The sequence below is a fragment of the Oncorhynchus clarkii genome, chromosome 12 (genome assembly GCF_045791955.1).
Source record: "Oncorhynchus clarkii lewisi isolate Uvic-CL-2024 chromosome 12, UVic_Ocla_1.0, whole genome shotgun sequence".
NCBI lineage: Eukaryota > Metazoa > Chordata > Actinopteri > Salmoniformes > Salmonidae > Oncorhynchus > Oncorhynchus clarkii.
Genome location: NC_092158.1, coordinates 3,888,152 through 3,910,400, shown reverse-complemented (window position 1 = coordinate 3,910,400; position 22,249 = coordinate 3,888,152). Strand labels below are relative to the sequence as shown.

At 48.5% G+C, this 22,249-nt stretch overlaps 1 protein-coding gene across 6 annotated transcripts in view; it reads right to left on the bottom strand.

Annotated features, from left to right (window-relative positions):
- Positions 1–290: 290 nt before the first annotated feature.
- Positions 291–22,249, bottom strand: part of LOC139422651 (polypyrimidine tract-binding protein 3-like) — a 104,536-nt gene continuing 82,577 nt past the window's right edge. For 4 of the 6 annotated variants that reach the window (XM_071173812.1, XM_071173809.1, XM_071173810.1 and 1 more), the window contains 7 exons: positions 20,426–20,500; positions 18,675–18,841; positions 15,310–15,343; positions 14,504–14,596; positions 9,098–9,314; positions 6,254–6,331; positions 291–546 (listed from right to left, as the gene is read on the bottom strand). In XM_071173812.1, the coding sequence (XP_071029913.1) occupies positions 414–546; positions 6,254–6,331; positions 9,098–9,314; positions 14,504–14,596; positions 15,310–15,343; positions 18,675–18,841; positions 20,426–20,500 (797 nt within the window). In that variant the 3' untranslated portion in view covers positions 291–413. The remainder of the gene's footprint in view (positions 547–6,253; positions 6,332–9,097; positions 9,315–14,503; positions 14,597–15,309; positions 15,344–18,674; positions 18,842–20,425; positions 20,501–22,249) is intronic. The other 2 variants (XM_071173811.1, XM_071173813.1) reach the window with 2 other exon arrangements.

Below are 22,249 nucleotides of genomic sequence, written 5' to 3'. Positions count from 1 at the left end.
TCTCCCTGGATTAGGGTCCTCGAATGCCAGGTAAAGGATGCACTGATGCACCATGTCAGCCCACATCACCGTTGTACTCTCTGCCCTGAATCAATCAACCAGCTCTCCTTCCAGCCTACTTCAGCTCTTGTCTCTATATCAGTCTCTGTCTGAAGGCCTTGTGTTACAGTAGTCTATTACACAACAATATCATCTAAACTAGTTCATTGTCTGTTGTTTGTTTTAAGTAAAAGTGGGTGTTTCTGTCCGTCACTCCCAACAGGGGCTAGGGGTGGGTGGGTGGGGGGGGCATGGGGTTATCCCAGCCCAGGAGCGAGGCCCTGGGGGTGGGGGTGGGGTGGAGGCATGGGGTTAGCCCAGTCCAGGAGCGAGGCCCTGGGGGTGGGGGAGCTGGGGGAGCTGGGTGAGGCGGGTCAGATGGTGCTCTTGGAGAAGGACACGCGGAGGTGATGGTTCTCTCCCAGGTCGTGGTTGTGGAGGTCGATCAGGGCCTGGATGGCCTCCTCCACTGAACCCAACTGGATCAGAGCCATCTTACGGTCCTTCCTGAGACGGACACAGATGGACAGACAGTAATCAATTACACTTTATTGATCCGCAAAGGGATGTTCATTCCAGATCATGAGTATGTACCGAGATCACTATTCTGAATGTTCCCTCGGCTCTGAATGACACATTTTTAGCTCTAGTCTGTCAAATCTGCTTTTGGAAAAACATATTAGGGTGTGGAACAATCCTACTGAACTGATAGATCAATAAAGGTTAAATAAATAAATACAAATATATTTCTCTAAGTGGAGCAATTCCCATCTAGTGTCTTATAACGGACCTACACCAAGGTCACCAGATAGTCACCAGATAGTCACCAGAGAGTTACCAGAGAGTCACCAGAGAGTTACCAGAGAGCCACCAGAGAGCCACCAGAGAGTTACCAGAGAGTCACCAGAGAGTTACCAGAGAGCCACCAGAGAGCCACCAGAGAGCCACCAGAGAGCCACCAGAGAGCCACCAGAGAGCCACCAGAGAGCCACCAGAGAGCCACCAGAGAGCCACCAGAGAGCCACCAGAGAGTCACCAGAGAGTTACCAGAGAGCCACCAGAGAGTTACCAGAGAGTTACCAGAGAGTTACCAGAGAGCCACCAGAGAGTTACCAGAGAGCCACCAGAGAGCCACCAGAGAGTTACCAGAGAGTTACCAGAGAGTCACCAGAGAGTTACCAGAGAGTCACCAGAGAGTCAGAGAGTCACCAGAGAGTCAGAGAGTCACCAGAGAGCCACCAGAGAGTCACCAGAGAGTCACCAGAGAGTCAGAGAGTTACCAGAGAGTTACCAGAGAGTCACCAGAGAGCCACCAGAGAGTCACCAGAGAGCCACCAGAGAGTCACCAGAGAGCCACCAGAGAGTCAGAGAGCCACCAGAGAGTTACCAGAGAGTCACCAGAGAGTCAGAGAGCCAACAGAGAAGCCACCAGGGAGTCACCAGAGAGCCACCAGAGAGTTACCAGAGAGTCACCAGAGAGCCACCAGAGAGTCACCAGAGAGTCAGAGAGCCACCAGAGAGTCACCAGAGAGTCACCAGAGAGCCACCAGAGAGCCACCAGAGAGCCACCAGAGAGTCAGAGAGCCACCAGAGAGTCACAAGAGAGCCACCAGAGAGCCACCAGAGAGTCACCAGAGAGTCACCAGAGAGTTACCAGAGAGTCAGAGAGCCACCAGAGAGCCACCAGAGAGTCCTATATTGACATAACCTGAAAGGCCGCTCAGCAAGGAAGAAGCCAATGCTCCAAAACTGCCACAAAAAAGCCAGACTACGGTTTGCAACTGTACATGGGGACAAAGATTGTACTTTTTGGAGAAATTTCCTCTGGTCTGATGAAACAAAAATAGAACTGTCCATAATGACCATCGTTATGTTTGGAGGGTGAGGCTTGCAAGCCGAAGAACACCATCCCAACCGAACACCATCCCAACCGTGAAGCACGAGGGTGGCAGCATCATGTTGTGGGGGTGATTTGCTGCAGGAGGGACTGGTGCACTTCACAAAATAGATGGCATCATGAGGAAAGAAAATTATGTGGATATATTGAAGCAACATCTCAAGACATCAGTTAAAGCTTGGTTGCAAATGGGTCTTCCAAATGGACAATGACCCCAAGCATACTTCCAAAGTTGTGACAAAATGGCTTAAGGACAACAAAGTCAAGGTATTGGAGTGGCCATCACAAAGCCCTGACCTCAATCCTATAGAAAATGTGGGGGCAGAACTGAAAAGGTGTGTGACTCAGTTACACCAGCTCTGTCAGGAGGAATAGGCCAAAATTCACCCAACTTATTATGGGAAGCTTGTGGAAGGCTACCCAAACGTTTGACCCAAGTTAAACAATTTAAAGGCAATGCTACCAAATACTAATTGAGTGTAGGTAAACTTCTGACCCACTGGGAATGTGATGAAAGAAATAAAAGCTGAAATAAATAATTGTCTCTACTATTATTCTGACATTTCACATTCTTAAAATAAAGTGGTGATCCTAACTGACCTAAGACAAGATAATGTTTGACTAATCTATATGGAATTGTTTTAAGAAGGTCATACCAAGGATCATTTAGCTATTTGACTTTTAAGACCCCTTGAAGTATCAAAAATCTAAAATAAACTAATTCCATGCATTTTTCTCAACTGTTACAACGGGACCTTTAGACGAGGCCTGTGGGGCCTGCGAGGCCTGTGGGGCCTGCGAGGCCTGTGGGGCCTGTGAGGCCTGTGGGGCCTGTGAGGTCTGTGGGGCCTGTGAGGTCTGTGGGACCTGTGAGGTCTGTGAGACCTGTGAGGCCTGTGAGGTGTGTTGGGCCTGTGAGGTCTGTGAGGCCTGTGGGGCCTGTGAGGCCTGTGGGGCCTGTGAGGTCTGTGGGGCCTGTGGGGCCTGTGAGGTCTGTGGGCCTGTGAGGTGTGTTGGGCCTGTGAGGCCTGTGGGGCCTGTGAGGTCTGTGGGGCCTGTGAGGCCTGTGGGGCCTGTGAGGTCTGTGAGGCCTGTGGGGCCTCTGAGGTCTGTGAGACCTGTGAGGCCTGTGGGGCATGTGAGGCCTGTGGGGCCTGTGAGGTGTGTTGGGCCTGTGAGGTCTGTGAGGCCTGTGAGGCCTGTGGGGCCTGTGAGGTCTGTGAGACCTGTGAGGCCTGTGAGGTGTGTTGGGCCTGTGAGGTCTGTGGGGCCTGTGAGGCCTGTGGGGCCTGTGAGGTCTGTGGGCCTGTGGGGCCTGTGAGGCCTGTGAGGTCTGTGGGGCCTGTGAGGTGTGTTGGGCCTGTGAGGCCTGTGGGGCATGTGAGGCCTGTGGGGCCTGTGAGGTGTGTTGGGCCTGTGAGGTGTGTTGGGCCTGTGAGGTCTGTGAGGCCTGTGGGGCCTGTGAGGTCTGTGAGACCTGTGAGGCCTGTGAGGTGTGTTGGGCCTGTGAGGTCTGTGAGGCCTGTGGGGCCTGTGAGGCCTGTGGGGCCTGTGAGGTCTGTGAGGCCTGTGAGGTGTGTTGGGCCTGTGAGGTCTGTGAGGCCTGTGGGGCCTGTGAGGTCTGTGGGGCCTGTGAGGCCTGTGAGGTCTGTGGGTCCTGTGAGGCCTGTGGGGCCTGTGAGGTCTGTGAGGCCTGTGGGGCCTGTGAGGTCTGTGAGACCTGTGAGGCCTGTGGGGCATGTGAGGCCTGTGGGGCCTGTGAGGTGTGTTGGGCCTGTGAGGTCTGTGAGGCCTGTGAGGCCTGTGGGGCCTGTGAGGTCTGTGAGACCTGTGAGGCCTGTGAGGTCTGTGAGGTCTGTGGGGCCTGTGAGGCCTGTGGGGCCTGTGAGGTCTGTGGGGCCTGTGGGGCCTGTGAGGTCTGTGAGGCCTGTGGGGCCTGTGGGGCCTGTGAGGTGTGTTGGGCCTGTGAGGTCTGTGAGGCCTGTGGGGCCTGTGAGGTCTGTGAGGCCTGTGAGGTCTGTGGGGCCTGTGAGGCCTGTGAGGCCTGTGGGGCCTGTGAGGTCTGTGGGGTCTGTGAGGCCTGTGGGGCCTGTGAGGCCTGTGAGGTCTGTGAGGCCTGTGGGGCCTGTGAGGCATGTGAGGCCTGTGGGGCCTGTGAGGTGTGTTGGGCCTGTGAGGTCTGTGGGGCCTGTGAGGCCTGTGGGGCCTGTGGGGCCTGTGAGGTCTGTGGGGCCTGTGAGGCCTGTGGGGCCTGTGAGACCTGTGGGGCCTGTGGGGCCTGTGAGGTCTGTGAGGCCTGTGGGGTCTGTGAGGCCTGTGAGGCCTGTGAGGTCTGTGGGTCTGTGAGGTCTGTGGGCCTGTGGGGCATGTGGGACCTGTGGGGCCTGTGAGGCCTGTGGGGCCTGTGAGGTCTGTGGGGCCTGTGAGGTCTGTGAGGCCTGTGGGGCCTGTGAGGTGTGTTGGGCCTGTGAGGTCTGTGAGGCCTGTGGGGCCTGTGAGGTCTGTGAGACCTGTGAGGCATGCGAGGTGTGTTGGGCCTGTGAGGTCTGTGAGGCCTGTGGGGCCTGTGAGGCCTGTGGGGCCTGTGAGGTCTGTGGGGCCTGTGAGGTCTGTGAGGCCTGTGAGGTGTGTTGGGCCTGTGAGGTCTGTGAGGCCTGTGGGGCCTGTGAGGTCTGTGGGGCCTGTGAGGCCTGTGAGGTCTGTGGGGCCTGTGAGCCCTGTGGGGCCTGTGAGGTATGTGAGGCCTGTGGGGCCTGTGAGGTCTGTGAGACCCGTGAGGCCTGTGGGGCATGTGAGGCCTGTGGGGCCTGTGAGGTGTGTTGGGCCTGTGAGGTCTGTGAGGCCTGTGGGGCCTGTGAGGTCTGTGAGGTCTGTTGGGTCTGTGAGGCCTGTGGGGCCTGTGAGGTCTGTGGGGCCTGTGGGGCCTGTGAGGTCTGTGAGGCCTGTGGGGCCTGTGGGGCCTGTGAGGTGTGTTGGGCCTGTGAGGCCTGTGAGGCCTGTGAGGCCTGTGAGGCCTATGGGGCCTGTGAGGCCTGTGGGGCCTGTGAGGTCTGTGGGGCCTGTGAGACCTGTGGGGCCTGTGAGGTCTGTGGGGCCTGTGAGGTCTGTGGGGCCTGTGAGGCCTGTGGGGTCTGTGAGGCCTGTGAGGCCTGTGGGGCCTGTGAGGTCTGTGGGCCTGTGAGGCCTGTGGGGCCTGTGGGGTATGTGGGCCTGTGAGGTCTGTGAGGCCTGTGGGGTCTGTGGGGTCTGTGAGGTCTGTGGGGTCTGTGAGGTCTGTGGGTCCTGTGAGGTCTGTGAGGCCTGTGAGGCCTGTGAGGTCTATGGGCCTGTGAGGCCTGTGAGGCCTGTGAGGTCTGTGGGGTCTGTGAGGTCTGTGGGGCCTGTGAGGTCTGTGGGGCCTGTGAGGCCTGTGAGACCTGTGGGGCCTGTGGGCCTGTGTGCCTGTGAGGCCTGTGGGGCCTGTGAGGACTTTGGGGTCTGTGGGCCTGTGAGGCCTGTGGGGTCTGTGGGCCTGTGAGGTCTGTGGGCTTGTGAGGCCTGTGTGGCCTGTGGGCCTGTGAGGTCTGTGGGGCCTGTGAGGCCTGTGAGGTCTGTGGGGCCTGTGGGCCTGTGAGGCCTGTGGGGTCTGTGAGGTCTGTGGGGCCTGTGAGGCCTGTGAGGCCTGTGGGGCCTGTGGGGTCTGTGAGGCCTGTGGGGCCTGTGAGGCCTGTGAGGCCTGTGGGGCCTGTGAGGTCTGTGGGGCCTGTGAGACCTGTGGGGCCTGTGAGGTCTGTGGGGCCTGTGAGGTCTGTGGGGCCTGTGAGGCCTGTGGGGTCTGTGAGGCCTGTGAGGCCTGTGAGGTCTGTGAGGTCTGTGGGCCTGTGGGGCATGTGGGACCTGTGAGGCCTGTGGGACCTGTGGGGTCTGTGAGGTCTGTGGGGTCTGTAAGGTCTGTGGGGTCTGTGAGGTCTGTGGGGCCTGTGAGGTCTGTGGGGCCTGTGAGGCCTGTGAGACCTGTGGGGCCTGTCGGGCCTGTGAGGCCTGTGGGGTCTGTGGGCCTGTGAGGCCTGTGGGGTCTGTGAGGCCTGTGGGGTCTGTGGGCCTGTGAGGTCTGTGGGCTTGTGAGGCCTGTGGGCCTGTGAGGTCTGTGGGCCTGTGAGGCCTGTGGGGCCTGTGAGGCCTGTGAATTCTGTGGGGCCTGTGGGCCTGTGAGGCCTGTTGGGCCTGTGAGGCCTGTGGGGCCTGTGGGGTCTGTGGGGCCTGTGAGGCCTGTGTCTGTCGGATCCTTTGTGTGTTGCTGAAGCAGTAAGGAAGTCAAGTGACAGAAAGAGAACCTACTGGAAGAACTTGAAGGCCTTGACTGTGTATCCAGTCCCAGCAAACAGCTCCTTCAGGATGTCATCTGTTATAGATGGACTGTCGGTGGAGAGGAGGACGAAAACAAAGGAACAGTGTTTAGAGGGGAGCTCTGAAGAAAAAAAGGCTTTTTACCTTTCACTATTTTTTCAACAGGTGATACCTCTTTTGGTAGTAGCATACTGTAGACATATACAGTGCCTTGCGAAAGTATTCGGCCCCCTTGAACTTTGCGACCTTTTGCCACATTTCAGGCTTCAAACATAAAGATATAAAACTGTATTTTTTTGTGAAGAATCAACAACAAGTGGGACACAATCATGAAGTGGAACGACATTTATTGGATATTTCAAACTTTTTTAACAAATCAAAAACTGAAAAATTGGGCGTGCAAAATTATTCAGCCCCTTTACTTTCAGTGCAGCAAACTCTCTCCAGAAGTTCAGTGAGGATCTCTGAATGATCCAATGTTGACCTAAATGACTAATGATGATAAATACAATCCACCTGTGTGTAATCAAGTCTCCGTATAAATGCACCTGCACTGTGATAGTCTCAGAGGTCCGTTAAAAGCGCAGAGAGCATCATGAAGAACAAGGAACACACCCGGCAGGTCCAAGATACTGTTGTGAAGAAGTTTAAAGCCGGATTTGGATACAAAAAGATTTCCCAAGCTTTAAACATCCCAAGGAGCACTGTGCAAGCGATAATATTGAAATGGAAGGAGTATCAGACCACTGCAAATCTACCAAGACCTGGCCGTCCCTCTAAACTTTCAGCTCATACAAGGAGAAGACTGATCAGAGATGCAGCCAAGAGGCCCATGATCACGCTGGATGAACTGCAGAGATCTACAGCTGAGGTGGGAGACTCTGTCCATAGGACAACAATCAGTCGTATATTGCACAAATCTGGCCTTTATGGAAGAGTGGCAAGAAGAAAGCCATTTCTTAAAGATATCCATAAAAAGTGTTGTTTAAAGTTTGCCACAAGCCACCTGGGAGACACACCAAACATGTGGAAGAAGGTGCTCTGGTCAGATGAAACCAAAATTGAACTTTTTGGCAACAATGCAAAACGTTATGTTTGGCGTAAAAGCAACACAGCTGAACACACCATCCCCACTGTCAAACATGGTGGTGGCAGCATCATGGTTTGGGCCTGCTTTTCTTCAGCAGGGACAGGGAAGATGGTTAAAATTGATGGGAAGATGGATGGAGCCAAATACAGGACCATTCTGGAAGAAAACCTGATGGAGTCTGCAAAAGACCTGAGACTGGGACGGAGATTTGTCTTCCAACAAGACAATGATCCAAAACATAAAGCAAAATCTACAATGGAATGGTTCAAAAATAAACATATCCAGGTGTTAGAATGGCCAAGTCAAAGTCCAGACCTGAATCCAATCGAGAATCTGTGGAAAGAACTGAAAACTGCTGTTCACAAATGCTCTCCATCCAACCTCACTGAGCTCGAGCTGTTTTGCAAGGTTGGAATGGGAAAAAATGTCAGTCTCTCGATGTGCAAAACTGATAGAGACATACCCCAAGCGACTTACAGCTGTAATCGCAGCAAAAGGTGGCGCTACAAAGTATTAACTTAAGGGGGCTGAATAATTTTGCACGCCCAATTTTTCAGTTTTTGATTTGTTAAAAAAGTTTGAAATATCCAATAAATGTCGTTCCACTTCATGATTGTGTCACACTTGTTGTTGATTCTTCACAAAAAAATACAGTTTTATATCTTTATGTTTGAAGCCTGAAATGTGGCAAAAGGTCGCAAAGGTGGCCGAATACTTTCGCAAGGCACTGTAGCTGCCATATTGAGTATACTGCAGGAGTACAGCCTCTACAATATACTGCAGGAGTACAGCCTCTACAGTATACTGCAGGAGTACAGCCTCTACAGTATACTGCAGGAGTACAGCCTCTACAATATACTGCAGGAGTACAGCCTCTACAGTATACTGCAGGAGTACAGCCTCTACAGTATACTGCAGGAGTACAGCTAAAGGGGAACTTTCTTGTGACAGACATTATCATACATATTCGCTTGTTCAGATTTAAACACATCCATCCCCAGAAATAAACACAATAGATAACTAGTGTTGGAGAGGGGGAGAAGGGAGGTGTAGTTGGAGAGGGGGAGGAGGGAGGTATAGTTGGGGAGGTATAGTTGGAGAGGGGAGGAGGGAGGTGTAGTTGGAGAGGGGGAGGAGGGAGGTGTAGTTGGAGAGGGGGAGGAGGGAGGTGTAGTTGGAGAGGGGGAGGAGGGAGGTATAGTTGGAGAGCGGGAGGAGGGAGGTATAGTTGGAGAGGGGAGGAGGGAGGTGTAGTTGGAGAGGGGGGGTAGGAGGTATAGTTGGAGAGGGGGAGGAGGGAGGTATAGTTGGAGAGGGGAGGAGGGAGGTGTAGTTGGAGAGGGGGGGAGGGAGGTATAGTTGGAGAGGGGAGGAGGGAGGTGTAGTTGGAGAGGGGGAGGAGGGAGGTGTAGTTGGAGAGGGGGAGGAGGGAGGTATAGTTGGAGAGGGGGAGGAGGGAGGTGTAGTTGGAGAGGGGGAGGAGGGAGGTATAGTTGGAGAGGGGGAGGAGGGAGGTATAGTTGGAGAGGGGGAGGAGGGAGGTGTAGTTGGAGAGGGGGAGGAGGGAGGTATAGTTGGAGAGGGGGAGGAAGGAGGTATAGTTGGAGAGGGGGAGGAGGGAGGTGTAGTTGGAGAGGAGGGAGGTATAGTGAATCTCACGGGATGTTGGATAGATGGAGGGTGGCAGAGGGAGGGAAGATGTTCTGAGGTATAGTTGGAGAGAAGGGAGGTATAGTGAATCTCACGGGATGTTGGATAGATGGAGGGTGGCAGAGGGAGGGAAGATGTTCTGAAAGTTCTTGGATCCAGGCTTCTTGAAGCGGTGTAGCGGGGAGCCGCTGAAGTCTTTAGTGAGGCCCTGGTCTTCCTGTCCCTCCCTGGGCAGCTGGACCGTCTGGTGTTTAGAGACGGTCACTCTGATCACCTTGCCGTGCAGCCGCTGGCCGTTCAGGTGGGACATTGCTGGAGGAGACGAGGAGAAGAGTCAGACACCGTACAGACTGACAGACATAAATAATTATAATAAAATAATAATATATTTGATTTGGCGGACACCTTTTTAAATTTTTTTTATTTTACCCCTTTTTCTCCCCAATTTCGTGGTATCCAATTGTTTTAGTAGCTACTATCTTGTCTCATCGCTACAACTCCCGTACGGGCTCGGGAGAGACGAAGTTTGAAAGTCATGCGTCCTCCGATACATAACCCAACCAAGCCGCACTGCTTCTTAACACAGCGCGCATCCAATCCGGAAGCCAGCCGCACCAATGTGTCGGAGGAAACACTGTGCACCTGGCAACCTTGGTTAGCGCGCACTGCGCCCGGATCGCCACAGGAGTCGCTGGTGCGCGATGAGACAAGGATATCCCTACCGGCCAACCCCTCCCTAACCCGGACGACGCTAGGCCAATTGTGCCTCGCCCCACAGACCTCCCGGTCGCGGCCGGTTACGACAGAGTCTCTGGTGGCACAGCTGGCGCTGCAGTACAGCTTTCAGGGCCCTCAAGGACATCTGACATTAACAGGAGGCCTAAATAAAAGCCAGTGTAGTACATAATATAATTAAATCAACTGTAATACATAATATAATTAAATCAACTGTAATACATAATATAGTTAAATCAACTGTAATACATAATATAGTTAAATCAACTGTAATACATAATATCATTAAATCAACTGTAATACATAATATAGTTAAATCAACTGTAATACATAATATAGTTAAATCAACTGTAATACATAATATAGTTAAATCAACTGTAATACATAATATAGTTAAATCAACTGTAATACATAACATAGTTAAATCAACTGTAATACATAATATAGTTAAATCAACTGTAATACATAATATCATTAAATCAACTGTAATACATAATATAGTTAAATCAACTGTAATACATAATATAGTTAAATCAACTGTAATACATAATATAGTTAAATCAACTGTAATACATAATATAGTTAAATCAACTGTAATACATAATATAGTTAAATCAACTGTAATACATAATATCGTTAAATCAACTGTAATACATAATATCGTTAAATCAACTGTAACACATAATATAGTTAAATCAACTGTAATACATAATATCATTAAATCAACTGTAATACATAATATAGTTAAATCAACTAACACATAATATAGTTAAATCAACTGTAATACATAATATAGTTAAATCAACTGTAATACATAATATAGTTAAATCAACTGTAATACATAATATAGTTAAATCAACTGTAATACATAATATAGTTAAATCAAATGTAATACATAATATCGTTAAATCAACTGTAATACATAATATAGTTAAATCAACTGTAATACATAATATCGTTAAATCAACTGTAATACATAATATAGTTAAATCAACTGTAATACATAATATAGTTAAATCAACTGTAATACATAATATAGTTAAATCAACTGTAATACATAATATAGTTAAATCAACTGTAATACATAATATCGTTAAATCAACTGTAATACATAATATAGTTAAATCAACTGTAATACATAACATCATTAAATCAACTGTAATACATAATATAGTTAAATCAACTGTAATACATAATATAGTTAAATCAACTGTAATACATAATATAGTTAAATCAACTGTAATACATAATATAGTTAAATCAACTGTAATACATAATATCGTTAAATCAACTGTAATACATATCGTTAAATCAACTGTAATATATAATATAGTTAAATCAACTGTAATACATAATATAGTTAAATCAACTGTAATACATAACATCATTAAATCAACTGTAATACATAATATCATTAAATCAAGTGCATGAATCAAAGTAACATTTGAAATGAAAGGACCAGACGAAACAGAATGGATTAAAGAGGAGGGGATAGGATATGGACCCGGTTTTAGGGTTATTAGGGTTATTTTTTGAATATAGTTTTTTATTTTCAGTTAATAACAAATTCTTATTTACATTGACGGCCTACCCCAGCCTACCTCGGACGACGCTGGGTCAATTGGACACTGCCCTATGGGACACCCAATCACAGCCAGATGTGATGCAGCCTGGATTCAAACAAGGGACTGCAGTGATGCCTCTTGCACTGAGATGCAGTGTCTTAGACCACAGCGCCACTCAGGGTAAGGGTTTGGGGTAAAGGGTTTAGGGTAAAGGGTTTAGGGTAAAGGGTTTAGGGAAGGGTTTATGGTAAAGGGTTTAGGGTAAAGGATGCATGGAGGCGGTTGAATGAGATGACTGTTGTCACATGTTGCATGTATGAAGGGAGTGCATTCCATCCTGAGTGCAGAGCAACTGAAGACCCAGGACCCCATTGTGGAGAGGCAGAATGTGAGGGAGACAAGGAGCCCAGCAGAGGGAGGATCAGAGGGAGAGGGAGGGGCCATAGGCTTGAAGAAGGTCAGAGAGCTAGGTGGTTGTCAGGTTGTGGAGGGCTTTGAAGTTAATACAGGATTGCACAGGCAGCCAGCCAGTTGGTGTGATGTTAGGATCTGTCCTCTCAGTATTAAAACAGTAGAATCTGTCCTCTCAGTATTAAAACAGTAGGATCTGTCCTCTCAGTATTAAAACAGTAGGATCTGTCCTCTCAGTATTAAAACAGTAGAATCTGTTCTCTCAGTATTAAAACAGTAGGATCTGTCCTCTCAGTATTAAAACAGTAGGATCTGTCCTCTCAGTATTAAAACAGTAGGATCTATCCTCTCAGTATTAAAACAGTAGGATCTATCCTCTCAGTATTAAAACAGTAGGATCTGTCCTCTCAGTATTAAAACAGTAGGATCTGTCCTCTCCGTATTAAAACAGTAGGATATGTCCTCTCAGTATTAAAACAGTAGGATCTGTCCTCTCAGTATTAAAACAGTAGGATCTGTTCTCTCAGTATTAAAACAGTAGGATCTGTCCTCTCAGTATTAAAACAGTAGGATCTATCCTCTCAGTATTAAAACAGTAGGATCTGTCCTCTCAGTATTAAAACAGTAGGATCTGTCCTCTCAGTATTAAAACAGTAGGATCTATCCTCTCAGTATTAAAACAGTATGATCTATCCTCTCAGTATTAAAACAGTAGGATCTGTCCTCTCAGTATTAAAACAGTAGGATCTATCCTCTCAGTATTAAAACAGTAGGATCTATCCTCTCAGTATTAAAACAGTAGGATCTGTCCTCTCAGTATTAAAACAGTAGGATCTGTCCTCTCAGTATTAAAACAGTAGGATCTGTCCTCTCAGTATTAAAACAGTAGGATCTGTCCTCTCCGTATTAAAACAGTAGGATCTGTCCTCTCAGTATTAAAACAGTAGGATCTATCCTCTCAGTATTAAAACAGTAGGATCTGTTCTCTCAGTATTAAAACAGTAGGATCTGTCCTCTCAGTATTAAAACAGTAGGATCTATCCTCTCAGTATTAAAACAGTAGGATCTGTTCTCTCAGTATTAAAACAGTAGGATCTATCCTCTCAGTATTAAAACAGTAGGATCTATCCTCTCAGTATTAAAACAGTATGATCTGTCCTCTCAGTATTAAAACAGTAGGATCTATCCTCTCAGTATTAAAACAGTAGGATCTGTTCTCTCAGTATTAAAACAGTAGGATCTGTCCTCTCAGTATTAAAACAGTAGGATCTGTTCTCTCAGTATTAAAACAGTAGGATCTATCCTCTCAGTATTAAAACAGTAGGATCTGTCCTCTCAGTATTAAAACAGTAGGATCTATCCTCTCAGTATTAAAACAGTAGGATCTGTTCTCTCAGTATTAAAACAGTAGGATCTATCCTCTCAGTATTAAAACAGTAGGATCTGTTCTCTCAGTATTAAAACAGTAGGATCTGTCCTCTCAGTATTAAAACAGTAGGATCTGTCCTCTCAGTATTAAAACAGTAGGATCTGTCCTCTCCGTATTAAAACAGTAGGATCTATCCTCTCAGTATTAAAACAGTATGATCTGTCCTCTCAGTATTAAAACAGTAGGATCTATCCTCTCAGTATTAAAACAGTAGGATCTGTTCTCTCAGTATTAAAACAGTAGGATCTGTCCTCTCAGTATTAAAACAGTAGGATCTGTTCTCTCAGTATTAAAACAGTAGGATCTATCCTCTCAGTATTAAAACAGTAGGATCTGTCCTCTCAGTATTAAAACAGTAGGATCTATCCTCTCAGTATTAAAACAGTAGGATCTGTTCTCTCAGTATTAAAACAGTAGGATCTATCCTCTCAGTATTAAAACAGTAGGATCTGTTCTCTCAGTATTAAAACAGTAGGATCTGTCCTCTCAGTATTAAAACAGTAGGATCTGTCCTCTCAGTATTAAAACAGTAGGATCTGTCCTCTCCGTATTAAAACAGTAGGATCTATCCTCTCAGTAGTAAAACAATAGGATCTGTCCTCTCAGTATTAAAACAGTAGGATCTATCCTCTCAGTATTAAAACAGTAGGATCTGTTCTCTCAGTATTAAAACAGTAGGATCTATCCTCTCAGTATTAAAACTGTAGGATCTGTTCTCTCAGTATTAAAACAGTAGGATCTGTCCTCTCAGTATTAAAACAGTAGGATCTGTCCTCTCAGTATTAAAAGAGCAGGATCTGTCCTCTCAGTATTAAAACAGTAGGATATGTCCTCTCAGTATTAAAACAGTAGGATCTGTCCTCTCAGTATTAAAACAGTAGGATCTGTCCTCTCAGTATTAAAACAGTAGGATCTGTTCTCTCAGCATTAAAACAGTAGGATCTGTCCTCTCCGTATTAAAACAGTAGGATCTGTCCTCTCAGTATTAAAAGAGCAGGATCTGTCCTCTCAGTATTAAAACAGTAGGATCTGTCCTCTCAGTATTAAAAGAGCAGGATCTGTCCTCTCAGTATTAAAACAGTAGGATCTGTCCTCTCAGTATTAAAAGAGCAGGATCTGTCCTCTCAGTATTAAAACAGTAGGATCTGTCCTCTCAGTATTAAAACAGTAGGATCTGTCCTCTCAGTATTAAAACAGTAGGATCTGTCCTCTCAGTATTAAAACAGTAGGATCTGTTCTCTCAGCATTAAAACAGTAGGATCTGTCCTCTCACCAAGCTGTTCTGATCTGTTCTGTTCTCTCAGTGTAACAGTGGGATCTGTTCAGTTGTCTCAGTATAACAGTAGGATCTGTTCTCTCACCAAGCTGTGCCTGAGTAGCATCGGCCATCTGGATTAAGGCATTCTCTTTCTTGTTGAACAGAATTTTGACCCGATGCACATCACCATACACCCCTAGAGAGAAGGGATAGAGAGAAGGGATAGAGGGAAGGGATAGAGGGAAGGGATAGAACGAGAGAGTGGGAGGGAGAGAGGGGAGGGATAGAGGGAAGGGAGAGAGGGGAGGGAGAGAGGGGAGGGAGAGAGGGGAGGGAGAGAGGGGAGGGAGAGAGGGAAGGGAGAGAGGGAAGGGATAGAGGGAAGGGATAGAGGGGAGGGAGAAAGGGGAGGGAGAGAGGGAAGGGATAGAGGGAAGGGAGAGAGGGAAGGGAGAGAGGGGAGGGAGAGAGGGGAGGGAGAGAGGGAAGGGAGAGAGGGAAGGGAGAGAGGGAAGGGATAGAGGGAAGGGAGAGAGGGAAGGGAGAGAGGGGAGGGATAGAGGGAAGGGATAGAACGAGAGAGTGGGAGGGACAAGAGGAGTGTGAAGTACATACATTATTTCAATACAATTCAAAAGGGGCTTTATTGGCATGGGAAAACAGATGTTTACATTGCCAAAGCAATATTATTTCCCTTCATTGTATAATGCTGAGAGTTACAGGGAGATAGAAGGATAGAGGTGTGTGAGATGACAAACAGATGCCAGTATCTAAACAGACAGGACAGGAAGTATACTTATCAGCCAATCACAGTTAGCATAAAAGGCACAGTAACCACAGTAACCCCCCCCCCCCACACACACAGCTATGCAGTGAATGACAACCAACCCCATTACTAAATGGCCTTACCAAATAGGATGAACAGTCCATGTGGTGATATGCTCTGCAGGGAGAAGAAAGACGAAATCAGACAACTGGTCAAGTGCAGGTAATACTGGTGGTGTGGTGATACAGAAACCAACAGGGCCCAGCCAGCCAGCCAGCAGCGGCTCAGCCAGCCAGCCAGCAGCGGCCCAGCCTGCCAGCCAGCCGTGGCTCAGCCAGCCAGCCAGCAGGGCCCAGCCAGCCAGCCAGCAGGGCCCAGCCAGCCAGCCAGCAGCAGCCCAACCAGCCAGCCAGCAGGGCCCAGCCAGCCAGCCAGCAGCGGCTCAGCCAGCCAGCCAGCAGCGGCCCAGCCTGCCAGCCAGCCAGCCAGCAGGGCCCAGCCAGCCAGCCAGCAGCAGCCCAACCAGCCAGCCAGCAGGGCCCAGCCAGCCAGCCAGCAGCGGCTCAGCCAGCCAGCCAGCAGCGGCCCAGCCTGCCAGCCAGCCGCGGCTCAGCCAGCCAGCCAGCAGGGCCCAGCCAGCCAGCCAGCAGCAGCCCAACCAGCCAGCCAGCAGCAGCCCAACCAGCCAGCCAGCAGGGCCCAGCCAGCCAGCCAGCAGGGCCCAGCCAGCCAGCCAGCAGGGCCCAGCCAGCCAGCAGGGCCCAGCCAGCCAGCCAGCAGCGGGCCAGCCCTAATGCTTCTTATCTAGCTGGAGAATCAGATAAGACCCAGCTATTCACCACTACCCAGTCCCAAATCCAACCCTATTACCTATGTAGTGGGCCCTGGTGAAAAGTAGTGCACTGCATAGATAAAAGGGTGGGATTTGGGACACAGCTCAGGTCGTGTCTTGTGACATCAACTGCTGCTGACACACATAGAGAAAGCAGCTACTAACATGAAACTCCTTAATGATTGCAGCCCAGCAAAGAATCCAACATGATATTTACCAAGAAGTAGCCCTAAGTACCATAGATTCTAACATCAGCTTCTATCTGTTCATACGTCATATCCCTTCTCACCAGGTCAGTACCATTTAGTTATCTGGAAAGTGTCCCTTCTCACCAGGTCAGTAATATTTAGTTATCTGGAAAGTGTCCCTTCTCACCAGGTCAGTACCATTTAGTTATCTGGAAAGTGTCCCTTCTCACCAGGTCAGTACCATTTAGTTATCTGGAAAGTGTCCCTTCTCACCAGGTCAGTACTATTTAGTTATCTGGAAAGTGTCCCTTCTCACCAGGTCAGTAATATTCAGTTATCTGGAAAGTGTCCCTTCTCACCAGGTCAGTACCATTTAGTTATCTGGAAAGTGTCCCTTCTCACCAGGTCAGTAACATTTAGTTATCTGGAAAGTGTCCCTTCTCACCAGGTCAGTAACATTTAGTTATCTGGAAAGTGTCCCTTCTCACCAGGTCAGTACCATTTAGATATCTGGAAAGTGTCCCTTCTCACCAGGTCAGTAACATTTAGTTATCTGGAAAGTGTCCCTTCTCACCAGGTCAGTAACATTTAGTTATCTGGAAAGTGTCCCTTCTCACCAGGTCAGTACCATTTAGATATCTGGAAAGTGTCCCTTCTCACCAGGTCAGTAACATTTAGTTATCTGGAAAGTGTCCCTTCTCACCAGGTCAGTACCATTTAGTTATCTGGAAAGTGTCCCTTCTCACCAGGTCAGTACCATTTAGTTATCTGGAAAGTGTCCCTTCTCACCAGGTCAGTACCATTTAGTTATCTGGAAAGTGTCCCTTCTCACCAGGTCAGTACCATTTAGTTATCTGGAAAGTGTCCCTTCTCACCAGGTCAGTACCATTTAGTTATCTGGAAAGTGTCCCTTCTCACCAGGTCAGTACCATTTAGTTATCTGGAAAGTGTCCCTTCTCATCAGGTCAGTACCATTTAGTTATCTGGAAAGTGTCCCTTCTCACCAGGTCAGTACCATTTAGTTATCTGGAAAGTGTCCCTTCTCACCAGGTCAGTAACATTTAGTTATCTGGAAAGTGTCCCTTCTCACCAGGTCAGTAACATTTAGTTATCTGGAAAGTGTCCCTTCTCACCAGGTCAGTAACATTTAGTTATCTGGAAAGTGTCCCTTCTCACCAGGTCAGTAACATTTAGTTATCTGGAAAGTGTCCCTTCTCACCAGGTCAGTAACATTTAGTTATCTGGAAAGTGTCCCTTCTCACCAGGTCAGTAACATTTAGTTATCTGGAAAGTGTCCCTTCTCACCAGGTCAGTAACATTTAGTTATCTGGAAAGTGTCCCTTCTCACCAGGTCAGTAACATTTAGTTATCTGGAAAGTGTCCCTTCTCACCAGGTCAGTACCATTTAGATATCTGGAAAGTGTCCCTTCTCACCAGGTCAGTAACATTTAGTTATCTGGAAAGTGTCCCTTCTCACCAGGTCAGTACCATTTAGTTATCTGGAAAGTGTCCCTTCTCACCAGGTCAGTACCATTTAGTTATCTGGAAAGTGTCCCTTCTCACCAGGTCAGTACCATTTAGTTATCTGGAAAGTGTCCCTTCTCACCAGGTCAGTACCATTTAGTTATCTGGAAAGTGTCCCTTCTCACCAGGTCAGTACCATTTAGTTATCTGGAAAGTGTCCCTTCTCACCAGGTCAGTACCATTTAGTTATCTGGAAAGTGTCCCTTCTCATCAGGTCAGTACCATTTAGTTATCTGGAAAGTGTCCCTTCTCACCAGGTCAGTACCATTTAGTTATCTGGAAAGTGTCCCTTCTCACCAGGTCAGTAACATTTAGTTATCTGGAAAGTGTCCCTTCTCACCAGGTCAGTAACATTTAGTTATCTGGAAAGTGTCCCTTCTCACCAGGTCAGTAACATTTAGTTATCTGGAAAGTGTCCCTTCTCACCAGGTCAGTAACATTTAGTTATCTGGAAAGTGTCCCTTCTCACCAGGTCAGTAACATTTAGTTATCTGGAAAGTGTCCCTTCTCACCAGGTCAGTAACATTTAGTTATCTGGAAAGTGTCCCTTCTCACCAGGTCAGTAACATTTAGTTATCTGGAAAGTGTCCCTTCTCACCAGGTCAGTAACATTTAGTTATCTGGAAAGTGTCCCTTCTCACCAGGTCAGTAACATTTAGTTATCTGGAAAGTGTCCCTTCTCACCAGGTCAGTAACATTTAGTTATCTGGAAAGTGTCCCTTCTCACCAGGTCAGTAACATTTAGTTATCTGGAAAGTATGGTGTTTTATGTCTGTTTTGGGCGGCTTGGTGTGTGGCATGTTCTGAGAGTTTTGCAGGGGTAGCCTGGTCCCAGATCTGTTGGTTCTATCAAGTCAACATTCCTTGTAATGCCAAATGTTTAGCTTGCCATTGAGCAATGGCGTTGGCAAGAGCACAAACAATAAAGAGGAGTTGAGGGGGTAACAGGTGGGGGGTCACTTACATCAGGGTTGAGGTTGGAGACAAGGAGAACGGCGTGAACAGCGATCGGGGCCATGCCGTGTAGGGTCATCCGTGAGCCGGGCATGGCGAGGGGTCCCAGAGCGCCGGTCATCGTGTGCATGGACAGACCTGGGGGCACGTACGATAGCAGGTCAAAGGGCGGGCCTACTAGAGGAGGGAGGAGGGCCCAGGGTCAGTATGAGGAGAGGAGAGACGGTAGGAGAGGGGAGGGGGAGGAGAGACGTTAGGAGAGAGGAGGGGAGGGCCCAGGATCAGTATGAGGAGGGAGGAGAGACAGTAGGAGAGGGGAGGGGAGGGGGAGAAGAGACGGTAGGAGAGGGGAGGTGAGGGGAGGGGAGGGGGGAGGAGAGACGTTAGGAGAGGCGAGAGGAGGGCCCAGGATCAGTATAAGGAGGGAGGAGAGACAGTAGGAGAGGGGAGGGGAGGAAGAGACGGTAGGAGAGGGGAGGTGAGGGGGGAGAAGAGACGGTAGGAGAGGGGGGGGAGGAGAGACGGTAGGAGAGGGGAGGAGAGGTGAGGGGGGAGGAGAGACGGTAGGAGAGGGGAGGTGAGGGGAGGGGAGGTGAGGGGGGTGTCCCAAATGGCACCCTATTCACTATATAGTACATTTGGGACGCAGTCGGAGAGTGGGAGAAAGATGATGATGATGATGGTTGAGATTATGTACTTATAAAAATAGAAACACTAGAACATGATTCCCCAGTCAAGTCAATGGGGCTGAAGATGATTCCCCAGTCAAGTCAATGGGGCTGAAGATGATTCCCCAGTCAAGTCAATGGGGCTGAAGATGATTCCCCAGTCAAGTCAATGGGGCTGAAGATGATTCCCCAGTCAAGTCAATAGGGCTGAAGATGATTCCCCAGTCAAGTCAATAGGGCTGAAGATGATTCCCCAGTCAAGTCAATGGGGCTGAAGATGATTCCCCAGTCAAGTCAATGGGGCTGAAGATGATTCCCCAGTCAAGTCAATGGGGCTGAAGATGATTCCCCAGTCAAGTCAATGGGGCTGAAGATGATTCCCCAGTCAAGTCAATGGGGCTGAAGATGATTCCCCAGTCAAGTCAATGGGGCTGCCGTGGTCTGAGGATGATTCCCCAGTCAAGTCAATGGGGCTGCCGTGGTCTGAGGATGATGCCCCAGTCAAGTCAATGGGGCTGGAGGAGAGTGATAGTGGGGTGGTACCTACCTATATAGGGGGTATGGGGCAGGAGGAGGGTGATACCTACCTATATAGGGGGTATGGTGCTGGAGGAGGGTGATGGTGGGGTGGTAACTACCTATATAGGGGGTATGGGGCAGGAAGAGGGTGATAGTGGGGTGATACCTACCTATATAGGGGGTATGGGGCTGGAGGAGGGTGATAGTGGGGTGGTACCTACCTATATAGGGGGTATGGGGCTGGAGGAGAGTGATAGTGGGGTGGTACCTACCTATATAGGGGGTATGGGGCTGGAGGAGGGTGATACCTAGCTATATAGGGGGTATATGGCAGGAGGAGGGTGATACCTAGCTATATAGGGGGTATAGGGCAGGAGGAGGGTGATACCTATCTATATAGGGGGTATGGGGCAGGAGGAGGGTGATACCTACCTATATAGGGGGTATGGGGCAGGAGGAGGGTGATACCTACCTATATAGGGGGTATGGGGCAGGAGGAGGGTGATAGTGGGGTGGTACCTATCTATATAGGGGGTATGGGGCTGGAGGAGGGTGATAGTGTGGTGGTACCTACCTGCTTGGGGGAACCCAATAGCGGGGCCAAAACCTGCTGCCCCAGCGTAAGGCGAAGAGATGATACCCGGAGCACCTGGAAACACAATAAATCAAATGTATAAAATATAAAGCCCTTTTTACCTCAGCAGTTGTCACAAGATCCCAAAGGCTCGACAAAGCAGCATTGGTGGGAAAAGTATCCAACGGTCATACTTGACTAAAAGTAAAGATACCTTAATAGAAAATAACTCAATCAAAAGTGAAAGTCACCCAGTAAAATACTACTTGAGTAAAAGTCTAAAAGTATTGTGTTTTAAATATACTGAAGTATCAAAAGTAACAGTCGAAAATATAAATAATTTCAAATTCCTTATATTAATTAAGAAAACCAGATGGCACCAATGTACAGATAACCAGGGACAGACTCCAACACAACATCATTTACAAATGACACGTGTGTTTAGTGGGTCCTCCAGATCAGAGGCAGCAGGGATGATCAGGGATGTTCTCTGTTTAGTGAGTCCTCCAGATCAGAGGCAGCAGGGATGACCAGGGATGTTGTCTCTTTTTAGTGAGTCCTCCAGATCAGAGGCAGTAAGGATGACCAGGGATGTTCTCTGTTTAGTAAGTCCTCCAGATCAGAGGCAGTAGGGATGATCAGGGATGTTCTCTGTTTAGTGAGTCCTCCAGATCAGAGGCAGTAGGGATTACCAAGGATGTTCTCTGTTTAGTGAGTCCTCCAGATCAGAGGCAGTAGGAATGACCAGGGATGTTCTCTGTTTAGTGAGTCCTCCAGATCAGAGGCAGTAGGGATGACCAGGGATGTTCTCTGTTTAGTGAGTCCTCCAGATCAGAGGCAGTAGGGATGACCAAGGATGTTCTCTGATTAGTGAGTCCTCCAGATCAGAGGCAGTAGGGATGACCAGGGATGTTCTCTGTTTAGTGAGTCTTCCAGATCAGAGGCAGTAGGGAGGACCAGGGATGTTCTCTGTTTAGCGAGTCTTTCAGATCAGAGGCAGTAGGGGTGACCAGGGATGTTCTCTGTTTAGTGAGTCCTCCAGATCAGAGGCAGTAGGGATGACCAGGGATGTTCTCTGTTTAGTGAGTCTTCCAGATCAGAGGCAGTAGGGATGATCAGGGATGTTCTCTGTTTAGTGAGTCTTCCAGATCAGAGGCAGTAGGGATGACCAGGGATGTTCTCTGTTTAGTGAGTCTTCCAGATCAGAGGCAGTAGGGATGACCAGGGATGTTCTCTGTTTAGTGAGTCCACCAGATCAGAGGCAGTAGGGATGACCAGGGATGTTCTCTGTTTAGTGAGTCTTCCAGATCAGAGGCAGTAGGGATGACCAGGGATGTTCTCTGTTTAGTGAGTCCTCCAGATCAGAGGCAGTAGGGATGACCAGGGATGTTCCCTGTTTAGTGAGTCCACCAGATCAGAGGCAGTAGGGATGACCAGGGATGTTCTCTGTTTAGTGAGTCCTCCAGATCAGAGGCAGTAGGGATACCCGGGGATGTTGTCTTGTTAAGTGTGTGAATTGGACCCTTGTCCAATTTTTTAATTCAAGGCCCCTACAAACAGTAGACTATTCCATATGGTACACGTTGCTCACAAAGCAATCCCAAAAGGGGACACCGCTTTTCAATTTCCTCATTGTGGGGGGTGGGGGGGGGGGTTGTTGTTGGGGCTGCCAATACAGGAAATTAAATGTTGGAAGGTTTACAGTTCATTAAAGAAGAGGAATGTTCAAGCTCAATCCCTACAAGCATTCCTTCCTCCCAAATGGGACCCTATTCCCTAAATAGTGCACTATATTGGGCATACGGTGCAATTTGGGACACAGAG